General features: G+C 36.2%; 1 protein-coding gene across 4 annotated transcripts; it reads left to right on the forward strand.

The window, feature by feature from the left end:
• Positions 1–5,074: 5,074 nt before the first annotated feature.
• On the forward strand, positions 5,075–8,030 carry LOC116167140 (cytosolic non-specific dipeptidase-like). Of its 4 annotated transcripts, XM_031482381.1 has the most exons (6): positions 5,075–5,304; positions 5,381–5,463; positions 5,521–6,201; positions 6,251–6,668; positions 6,716–6,967; positions 7,885–8,030. In XM_031482381.1, the coding sequence occupies exons 2-6, from the start codon at positions 5,429–5,431 to the stop codon at positions 7,933–7,935; spliced, it is 1,437 nt and encodes a 478-aa protein (XP_031338241.1). In that variant the 5' UTR covers positions 5,075–5,304; positions 5,381–5,428; the 3' UTR covers positions 7,936–8,030. The 4 variants fall into 4 exon arrangements, with proteins under 4 accessions (XP_031338241.1, XP_031338240.1, XP_031338242.1 ...); XM_031482380.1 differs by having other exon boundaries at positions 5,075–5,463; XM_031482382.1 differs by having other exon boundaries at positions 5,076–5,467.
• The last annotated feature ends 3,465 nt before the right edge of the window (positions 8,031–11,495 follow it).

Raw genomic sequence — 11,495 nt, forward strand, 5'->3', positions numbered from 1 at the left:
TCCGGAAACCAAGGAATGTAGTGGCTCTGGTGGCGGTACCAATGGCGTCAATTTCGCTTGGGCACATAATTCCGGGGCTTAAAAGCCTTGCAATGTGGACACACAAAGTTCATTGGTCTAATATGATTTACTGTAAACTGTAATCGATTGTTACGTTGTAATTAAATGCAGCTCGATAGGGATTAAAGGGGACATTTCTGCGTTGTTCATATCGATTTCGTTAACTTCGTTTTCCGCTTCGCTGTGCTCGTCAGTTTGACTTACTCGTATATACCGGGTGGTGCACGGTAAGTAGGAACATAGGGATTTAACATGGGAAATTAGTTTTATGCAATATACTGCCCTCCTGTACATTTTACAGAAAAAACTGTAGAGTTTAAAGTTGTTCAGAATTAAAAGGTGCATACAAAACTGTTTTTACATGTTCTATTAAACTTTTGGTATACCCGCAAATTTAAAAATAAATGTCAACATTTCTGTTATTAGTATAGCAATTCATCAAACAACAAAAGTCATGGCTATTGCTACTAATAACAGAAATGTTGACATTTATTTTTAAATTTGCGGGTATAGTTGACGCCAAATTAAGTTGGGTATGACTCATTCTTAAAATTGTACGGATTAAGATTCAAGCAACGTCAGTCGTAGCTAAATCGACGTTTAGTTAATATGCGTACGGGTAGATGTCTCTGTAACTTGCTAACTTCAAGTTCAACTTTTAATCTGTCACTCGCTTTCTTATATGTAGCAGAAACCGTGTTTATGCTCACTCCACAGGCTTCTGAGGTGCGCTAAAGTTGACGTAACATTAAACTACTCGTATTAAGTATTTTAATCGATTGCCTACCTGCATAACAGATTCAAATGGAACCATTGCGCCCTGATTATCTCGTTCTCTTTCAAAAGAATTAAGCACATTCATGACAAGAAGTTGAGCCTGAGACTTAAGATTTTATTTCGCAGCATTTTAACCTATAAACCAAACATTTTTAATTTCACAATTTCATATGCAAGTTGTTACAATTTACCGATTAAACTCACCACAAGTGCAAAGTAGTTTTTAAAAAAACTGTTTCTTGATGTATTGAAGTAAAAACCTAAAAATAAATGTTAACAAGGTAAACACGAAATGACAGAAGAAAAGTTGAGGAATGCGCGACATACGTTTTAGACCGCCCATATGAATTGCACAGCAGATTCAAGTTACGAATTTCTATCCTTCTCTAGCAACCGTCAATCTGTGTGAGAGGCACCGTTCCATACGCTAATTATTGCAATACATAGCGATGAGTCATACCCAACTTAATTTGGCGTCAACTATATACCAAAAGCTTAATATAAAACATGTAAAAACAGTGTTGTATGCACCTTTAATTCTGAACAACTTTAAACTCTATAGTTTTTTTCTGTAAATGTACAGGAGGGCAGAATATTGCATAAAACTAATTTCCCATGTTAAATCCCTATTCCTACTTACCGTACACCACCCGGTATGTTTGACTTGTAGGATTACGAATTCTGCGACCTAAGTTGGTACCTACCTACCATCTTGGTACGTCTAATTAGTAGCATCTTGAAAAAACTTAAATTCAACTGAAAATAGAAATTAACTCCCTAGTGTTTCTGTATAACTATGTATACCACGTGTTTAGTCTATCAACACTTACCAAAAATGAATATTGGGTAGGTATATCAAACTTTTAATATAAAAGGCGTGAATGCGGTGAAATAGCATCGACATTTCTCAAAAAACTCACTGAAATCTGGATAAACTTTCCGATCGAATTGACAGCACACAAATTTTTTGACGGATATATGCCGATCGATGTAGCTGTTAAAACAATTGCTGCCGCACCGTCAAACGCGCGATGTTTAAATAGTCGTTAAGTTTTCTCCAATTTTCTGCGCGATTTCCTTAGTTTTTCTTGCCGTAAGAACCTCTACACAGTATTAGAAAACTTAAAAAAAAAAAAATGAATGAAATCGGTAAGGTCGTTCTAAAGTTATTGCGTGACCAGAAAAAACAGGGGTTCATTTTTATATATAGAGATAAAAGATTTTGTTAGTACATACCTGTGTTTAATTTAACAACCTGGACCGGTGCTTATTGGTGGTTTGGCAACCGTTTGCACATAGCAATATGTAGTCGTCCTTTGTCGATCTAATAGAAAGAACATAGAAAGAAATATTCTCAACTATTTGTAGGTATGAATGCAATTATGTCGATGACGCTACACCAGTTACCTCAGTCAACGATATGTTTTTAACATTTACAGTGGCAGGCATTTGCCTTTCCGATATCTGATTACCCACTTTTTCAAAACTTCATTATATGTTGTGTTCATACGGATTATTTGATGAGCTCATTGTAGGTACTATTGTCCCTTTTATTATTGTATTAAACTGATTCTGTTTTGAAATTGGCCTTTACCAGAGACCCTAGTTGCCATAGGCGGCTGGAATTTCACACTAACTTACCGTAATACAAAAGCTCACTAAATAAAAATTGAAACTACTTAAAATAACCGCATAGAACGCGAAATGACTAAAACAACGTTCCGAAGATTAAAAGCTTTCATCAAAGGACTAGAACGTAAGACATAATACTAATTCTTTACGATAAAGAGCTACTTTCGAGTCCCAAAATACTGATCATACCAGCCTAACCACTCTGATGATAAGGCCCACAGAGGCGCACAGTGATCATAATGAAAAACACGATGAAATACTATGAACTAAGAGGATATCAAAGTCATTCAAGCATCTATAGTCTAACTGTGGAAGAATGGCAGGAACCATTGACAATCTCGGTCATGACAAGTAAAAATCTCAAGTATTGTTCAACAGGAGAACTCACTTATTGACCTACCCCCAAAAATAAAGTGCCAGATCTACTGGACTTTGGCGTCAATGCAATTAAATCCGCCCAAGTGACATTTAAAAAGCGAAAAGGGAACTGCTCACCCATGACACGAAATAATCGCCGACTCCCCGCACCATGATGAAGCAAGATAATTAGAAATGTATCTCGACAGAAGCGACTCACATGGAGACTACTGAACGAAGATCGAAAAATTCCGGTTACAAATTTGACAAGCCGACATTTTTGAACGTAATAGTAGGGGAGCTAGCACGAAATCCACTGAACGAGAATGATCAAAATTTTAACCGATGGAGTTCCATTTTGCGCTATCAGAATATGCTAAAATCGATCGTCTGCCACCTCAGGTCATATGACTTAAGGCGCTGCGGGTACTTCTTGCGGTACCAATTCTGAAAGGTTGTTTTTCGAGAAAATAAGTTATACACCAAATGAAAACGTTGATAATAGCTCTTAAAAAAATATTTAAAAAAATCGCGCACATTTGATAACTCCGTAAAAAAACAATTCTTAGTCGGTTTTTAACGAAATTTCTACGGATATAACTAGGTTACGGTTGGACGAATGAAGCTGATTTTTTTTACAGACTAATGATAGGCACAGCCAATGACTATGAGAGTGTTTCTTTTTTAAATTTTTTCTCTAATTATAAGATATCTTATAATGTTAAGATAATAAGATAATCTTATAATTAGAGAAAAAATTTAAAAACGAAACACCGTTACGTCATTAGTAGTACCTATCATCAGTCTGTAAAAAAAATCAGCTTCATTCGTCCAACCGTAACCTAGTTATATCCGTAGAAAGTTCGTGAAAAACCGACTAAGAATTGTTTTTTTACGGAGTTATCAAATGCGCGCGATTTTTTTCAATATTTTTTTAAGAGCTATTATCAACGTTGTCATTTGGTGTATAACTTATTTTCTCGAAAAACAACCTTTCAGAATTGGTACCGCAAGAAGTACCCGCAGCGCCTTAAGTCATATGACCTGAGGCGGCAGACGATCGATTTTAGCATACTATGATAGGGCAAAATGGAACTCCATCGGTTAAAATTTTGATCATTCTCATTCAGTGGATTTCGTGTTAGCTCCCCTACTATAAAGTAACAATAAATAATGCGTCCCACAGGGTTAGTTTTTGAACAAATTCCTTGCCCCAGTTATCGTTGGTGTACGCAATATTTAGCAGGAATATGCTCTTTCGTTTGATGTTTTACTTGAATCTCATCGTAAGTAAATTATTTAGTAAGGTATGTGTGAGATCCTTCGAATAGTTTCCCTCATTCTTGATCAATCTCCTAGGAGTGGATTCCTCCAAATATAATATGTAATGGGTTGGGTAATGACTGTTCGATTCAATTCTTAGTCAGCATGTTGTGTGCTATTAATTAACCGATATGGCACGCAACCAAATCAAGCATTTGAAATATACAAGGAGCTTCATGTAAGAGTGAAGGTAACATCCTTTAAAAAATGATAGAGAATTGACAGAGAAGGAAAGTGAAGTAGGCATGACGTGAAGGAGAAGTGAAGGAGCAGGTGTAAAGGCAGCGTGCTAGAAGTGATAGCAGACGTAAGGGAAAGAGCCGAGGAGGAATCTGGATTAAACAATGAACCATTGTTTAATCCAGATTCCTCCTCGGCTCCAATAGAGTTAAAACATGAGGCGTCAAACAGATGAAAAAAAGGTGACGTGGGGAACGGGGACTAAACAGTGTGACAGGAGAAGAGATGAAGGAAGTGTAATTGAATGACGGATGCGCAAAGAAAAGAAAACTTGAAGTAGAGGTGAGGTATGGACGCTGAAGTAAAAGTAATGTATGAAAGGATACGTACAGTAGACAGGAAGCTCACATGGAAGTGTAAAACGCGTACGACAAGGAGAGATTACTAATAGAAATGTTAAACAAAATGTGAAAGTGAGTGTTGGGAACACTTCAAGAAGTGAGCTTAAATTATCGTCTGTCAGTGGGGATATATCTTTGATTATATATAACTGTGATATAATCATTGAATAAAAAATTATTATTCAATGACATAATCAAAGGGATATATTACTATAGTTCTGTATCCAGACAGTTTTATAAGTAATTAACTATAGGCTGCACATCACATTACTGGCGCATAGAAGTTGCCTACCACATGTTTATCATGATTTGTAAAAGTTAAATATTGCCACGACGATAATGACATGAATATGTGGCCTTGATTGCTTATTACCACACTATGTTCCTCTTCTGGTATTCGTTAATCAATCGTGGCGTTGCTCAGTGTTTACTTTGTGTTCCACAAATCACATACAAAGATTTGTGGTGTTCCATATCGATAAGGGAAATCAATCACTGAGTCGATATCTGTTATCTTATCGCGTCCTTGCATTGATATGACAGTTTGAATTTGTATTTTTCACTCGACAAACTCGTAAGTATATCATTATCCTCCGACCTTTAATCGTTAAAACGTTCACAAACGTTAACTGTCTGTCATAACCTGACAGGGAGAATTTACCTACTACCACCTTACTACCTAGATAAGTTTGTTAATAATGGAAGTACCAACCGCATTAGAAGAATTATTTAAGTATGTCGGTATTACATTAAACGTAGGTACCTCTAATCTAACAAATCTGATTTGCAGATATATCGACAAAAACACATCTAGATACATAGAAACTCTTCGAGAAGCAGTGGCTATTCGTTCGGTATCTTCATTGGAAGAATGTCGCGAGGAAACTTGCAAGATGGTAAATTGGACGGCGGGTCATTTACGCAAGCTTGGAGTTGAAGTTTGCCTAAAAGAGATTGGAACGCAGGTATTTCCAAGTGGGAACGAAGTGAAATTTCCACCTGTGCTGTTAGGTACCTTAGGAAATGATCCAAAGAAAAAAACTATTTGCATATATGGACATTTGGATGTTCAACCTGCTTTAAAAGATGATGGGTGGAACACTGAACCATTTGAGATGGCAGAATGTGACGGCAGATTGTACGGAAGAGGCGCGGCCGATGATAAAGGTCCAGTTTTGGCATGTATTCAAGCTATAGAAGCGTTTCAAGCAGTTCACGTTGAGTTACCGGTGAATATTAAAATTTTGTTCGAAGCTATGGAGGAATGCGGAAGTCTTGGGTTGGAGGGTTTAGTCACAAGCGAAAAAGACTCATTTTTTAAAGACGTCGATTATATTTGTATTTGCGATGGTTCCTGGCTCGGTAAAGACACCCCATGTATTGTATACGGTTTGAGAGGTTGCTGCTTCTTTCGACTGACAGTTGAATGCGCTTCCCAAGATCTGCACAGTGGAGTACACGGCGGCATGGTGTAAGTACAACCGTAAAAACCCTTTTGTACATACTCTTCCTTTTAATAGACACGAAGCCATGGCGGACTTGACTTACTTATTAAGTAGTCTAACTGACAAAGATGGTAGACTATTGATAACCGATATTTATAACAGTGTCCCTCCTTTGCATGCAGGTGAACAAGACATATATACCAACATTGATTTTGATACTTCCGTATACGGTAACGATATTGGCGCAGTAAAGCTGCTCCGGCAAGATAAAGCGGATCTTTTACTGAACGGTTGGCGTTATCCCTCTTTGTCCATTCATGGAATAGAAGGCGCCCACGGGGAATTCGGTTTGAAATGCGTTATACCTGGAAAAGTAACTGGAAAATTTTCAATACGAATTGTTGAAAATCAATCACCGGAAGAAGTTAAAAAGTTAGTCACCGATTACCTCACAAAGAAATGGCAAGAGCGGGGAAGTGCTACTAGAATTATGGTTTGTGGTAGTTTTAAGTGTTCTTCATTTTTTATGTATTTGGCTAGGTGACGATGACGGCCTCGGCATTGCCGTGGCACGAAGATCCACACCATCCGCATTATTTAGCCACACAAAAGGCAACTAAGTATATATATAAAAAAGACGGAGACTTAATTCGCGCTGGTGGAACAATGCCGATTATAACAACGTTAAAGAAAATTACGGGTAAAAATATAATCAATGTAGCATTGAGCGCAGGAGATGATAACATACATGCTCAAAATGAAAAGATAGATAAGAACAACTACATTAGTGGGGTAAGAAGGTTTGATATTATACAGCCTGCTTCAGAGTAAGCGCCTTATTTTTTTAGGCACACTACTTTCAAAATATTTGGTAGTGATGTTTCAGAACGTGTAGAGAACACGATGGTGATATCAGATTTTCAATTAGACGAATTATTTCAAAATGGGGACTTTCAACTTGTTTTTCTTAAATGGATTGCAATAATTTTTTTAATTATTCAGATCCAAAAACATTATTTTTACGATAGTATTTTGTTTTTCTTAAAAATTCATTTCTTTTCCTATCAAAAAGTAAACCAACATTTAATCTTGTACACTCGATGTTATTTTCGTCCATTTGGACAAAAATAACATCAAGTGTAGAGCATTCAGGCACTAATAGATTAAAATGTTGTTTGCTTTTTGATAGGGAATGAGATGAAAAATCAAATGCTATCGTAAAAATAGTGTTTTTAGGATCTCAATAACACAAAAACAAGTTGTAAATCAGCATATGCATGATTAAAGCGCATTTTTGGTAATACCAATCAGTATTTTATTAGCGAAGTTAAAAATTATCTATCTCATAAGTAATCTAATTCAAAATGGACTAGAGCCTGCACATCTACACTATAACAGAAAGCTTTTAGTGAAAATTTAAAGTCTAGCAATTTGGGATCTCAGCCGGATAGCCAGCCAGCCAGCTATTACGAATATAATAGCGTTACACTAAAAATAATAGCAGAAAAAAGTTGAAAGTCGCAATTTTGAAATAATTCGTTCATTTGAAAATATGATATCAACATCGCGTAGAGAATGTCCTGAAACATATTACTGCCAAATATTTTGAAAGCAGTAGGTACCTACCTATAGTGTGGCTAAAAACAATAAGGTACTTACTCTGAAACAGTCTGTAGTTTTTATTAATTACTTACAGAATATAATTTCAGACTAAATTCATGGCGGCTTATTTATATGAAGTCTCACGTATAGAAAAATAATGCAGCACTGTGGAATTGTTAAATAAAATTACATTTACACAAAATGCCTGTGTACAGTATTGAGTTATAATATTAATATAAATATAGGTACCTATATAAAAGCCTTGATCCTCCTCTTAAAGATTAAAAACGACGGCCATACGGTCGCCCCCCTTCCCCCAATGGTTGTGGTTAATTCCTGCTTGGGATATAATTTTACCACAGTCATCGGACCTAGACTAAGTATATGGTTTCAGATTATAGGTCGCTGTAGAATTGGTTACAGGCACAGTATTTCACCATAGCTTATTACTCAGATATTAAAGTGTGGTGTGTGAAATATAAACCAGAGCTATTTTAGGATAGTTGGAAGACTCGCACACGACAATGGGTTTCGGTAGGTACCTCGCGTCGTAAGTCACGAATTTTTGCATCTCGTATTTATCCATTTTCTCCAATCAGCGATGGGTACACAATGTTGATAGTAAACTAAACTTGCTTCAAAGAAATTGCAGAAATTAAAAAATCCCAAGAATTTAAAACGGAATGAATTTGCAACACCAATAGAAGCGGAAGTATTCATAGAATAAAAAGAAGGGTTAGAAGAATGGGAATAATCTGACACATCCAAAGCATGCGAAGTAGTCGAAGAGTGCGGACAATTTAAAAACAATAAAGTCTCTGAGTCTATTCTAAAAATTGCAAAATGGGAGAAAACTCACCCGTGCATCTAATGCGGTTCTGTTTTTTTTTATTGTTTTGTTCCTCCAAAGCATTTTACGTCCTAGATTGCTTAAACTTTTTTCTGGTGGCATGTGAACAAACATCTAAGGCCCCCTTATAGTAGGGGAGCTAGCTCGAAATCCACTGAACGAGAATGATCAAAATTTTAACCGATGGAGTTCCATTTTGCCCTATCCGAGTATGCTAAAATCGACCATCTGCCGCTTCAGGTCATATTATTGTAATAAAGCCTCCACTAAAGCTTAGGCCGTCACGATCGCCTCATAATATTATGGAAACAGTAATAAGTACGGTAGCTTTTATTAGATATGTGCAATACATCCTCCCCTCATGACATCGCAACACTACTCTCTGCTTCCGTCCGCGCCTGCGCTAATTTTTAACTCCGGTTACATTATTTAAGGCGCTGCGAGTACTTCTTGATTTCCGAGCAATATACACAGATGGATCTAAAACGACAATAGTGTACATAGGTACTGGAAGCACCATTTATACCTACGGAAAAAATATATTCCTGGATTTTGCATAAACAAGCAAGAAGCAAGTGTATTAACGGTCGAACTCGACGCAATCTGGCATGCGCTATTGATGTGTTCTCATAGCCATGAAAACAAATACTTACATCAGTACCATGCATCATATGTTCGGATCTTAGACCATATAGTACATGGACTGCCAATTGTAACTAAAATATGGTCAAGGACATCGCCTGGGTATGTGCGTTTCAGGGTAAACGAGTCTGTCCGAAATTGTCCGTTGAGACACGATTTGAGGCTGTCAACCTATAAATTCACAAACGTCAATTAATTAATAGTGTAGATATGGCAAAAAAAGCAAACCTATTCTTATTTGTGGACGTATAGAAGATAATCAGGAGTATTTAAAGCTNGACATCGCCTGGGTATGTGCGTTTCAGGGTAAACGAGTCTGTCCGAAATTGTCCGTTGAGACACGATTTGAGGCTGTCAACGTATAAATTCACAAACGTCAATTAATTAATTGCCTAAAAAAGCAAACCTATTCTTATTTGTGGACGTATAGAAGATAATCAAGAGTATTTAAAGCTTCCCGTACTACGCTGTTACCATAAAAGCTACTTTTTACGCGATCCGAGTGGTGTTCATACGACTTTAGTTTACCCTGAGATTCACATACCCCATAGATATATAATATATATAATATATAAATCTGATAATTTTCTGTGTGATTTGTGCTAACAATTTGATTGACAGTTATAATAAATAATGCGAATCTTGTCTTCCATGCTCAGGGTACCTCTATAAAGGATAGCGCTATACGTAATTAATGTGCCGAAAGTGATGGTAATAGATGGTACGTCCTTTTGAACTATGTTGGGGTATGGCTGTATCTATGTATTTATATATCTATGACATACCCACGACTACAGTGCCCTCTATCCGTGACCACCCATTTTGTATTGAAAGCATAGGTCTAATAGCAGTCCATGTACTATGGTCTAAGGTTCGGATTCATTCAACGGGAAATTTTTGTTGATGAGAAAGTGCAATAGAAACATTAATGAAATACTAATAAAGGAATCTAAAATCTAATAGTACAGTAATTAGTGAAGAAATAAAGGCAATTGACCATTATGACATAGCAGTGGAGCGAAAAACAAAAAACATGAAAATTATAATAAATTATAATAAAAATTATATAATTAGGTACTTACATGTTTCCTGTCCATTTCTATTATGCAGGGTGGGGCAGAATGAACTCCGTAGCTTCAAACAATCACTGAAGAGCGCGTAGGTGAGTAGAGTGGGAATAGTGGCGTTAGCTGGGGCTGGAGACATTTTAACTCCCCAAAATAGAAGAGTACAGTGAGGAATATGACACACAAACGTTATGGATGGTGTCACATACTGCCGGTCGTTCTTGGAAAATTCTCCAAGAACAGTTTCTCGGCCGCCTGATTTCTTTACTTGTTCCCCTGATTTGAGCTCGTGCGATTTTTTTCTTTGGGGATATCTGAAAGCTGAGGTTTATAAAGTTCGATCTAGGACTTTGGAGGCTTTTAAGGAGGCAATACAGATGTCATAGCTGGAATAACGCAAGATATGCCGAAAAGAGTTTATAGAATTTTTGTCGAACAACTCAATATGTGCATCGCTCGCCACGGTCATCATCTGGATGATATAATTTTTAAAACCCAATAAAAATAAAATGGCATTGTATAATTATATTGGTTAGTTTTTTTACAATAAACCCTTCACATCAGGAAGTCCATTCTGCCCACCCTGTATATTGAAAACCTGCTTTCACCTAACTTACAAACACAAAAAAAGACGAACGTTGGTTATAATTGTGATGGTACGTATTTATAAACTTATAATTAAAGGAAACGAAGCTATAAATTAATCGCACTTAACCATCCATTGAAAATATCATATTTTGGTTATGCCTAAATTGTCATTATCCTGGTTTCAAATTCTATCGTATTCTCATAGCTATACTAAATTACTAAATACTAGGGAATTCGAAGGTGTAAAATAGGTACTTTAAATATATTAAATAACACTTCTTATTAAAGGATTTGTATGTGGTTTTATGACGTATTAAATCGTATATTAAACAAGTATCTAAAACTAAAAAGTCTATTAAATAAATATTTCAAAGATGTTAAAAATGTGTGTCTAATATAAACTTATATTTTATATGTATAAAAAATATTCTTTAGCTGTGTTTATTTTGTCTGGCAGGATGAAATTTTTGGAAATCTTAATTAAGATGGACAAGGGCGGTCCTCTTTTTATGTAATTAACATTTGTAGATAAACTTTATTAATTTGTCGTTCGTCTATGTAACGGCATGCA

Source organism: Photinus pyralis, unplaced genomic scaffold (genome assembly GCF_008802855.1).
Source record: "Photinus pyralis isolate 1611_PpyrPB1 unplaced genomic scaffold, Ppyr1.3 Ppyr1.4_LG3b, whole genome shotgun sequence".
NCBI lineage: Eukaryota > Metazoa > Arthropoda > Insecta > Coleoptera > Lampyridae > Photinus > Photinus pyralis.

What these genes read in the sequence shown, in the direction of transcription:
- LOC116167140 (XM_031482380.1), top strand. Translation starts at nt 5,429, where the DNA reads ATGGAAGTACCAACCGCATTAGAAGAATTATTTAA. An exon ending in GCATTAGAAGAATTATTTAA is followed by an intron (nt 5,464 to 5,520) that starts GTATGTCGGTAT and finishes TCTGATTTGCAG; the next exon opens with ATATATCGACAAAAACACAT. An exon ending in GGAGTACACGGCGGCATGGT is followed by an intron (nt 6,202 to 6,250) that starts GTAAGTACAACC and finishes TCCTTTTAATAG; the next exon opens with ACACGAAGCCATGGCGGACT.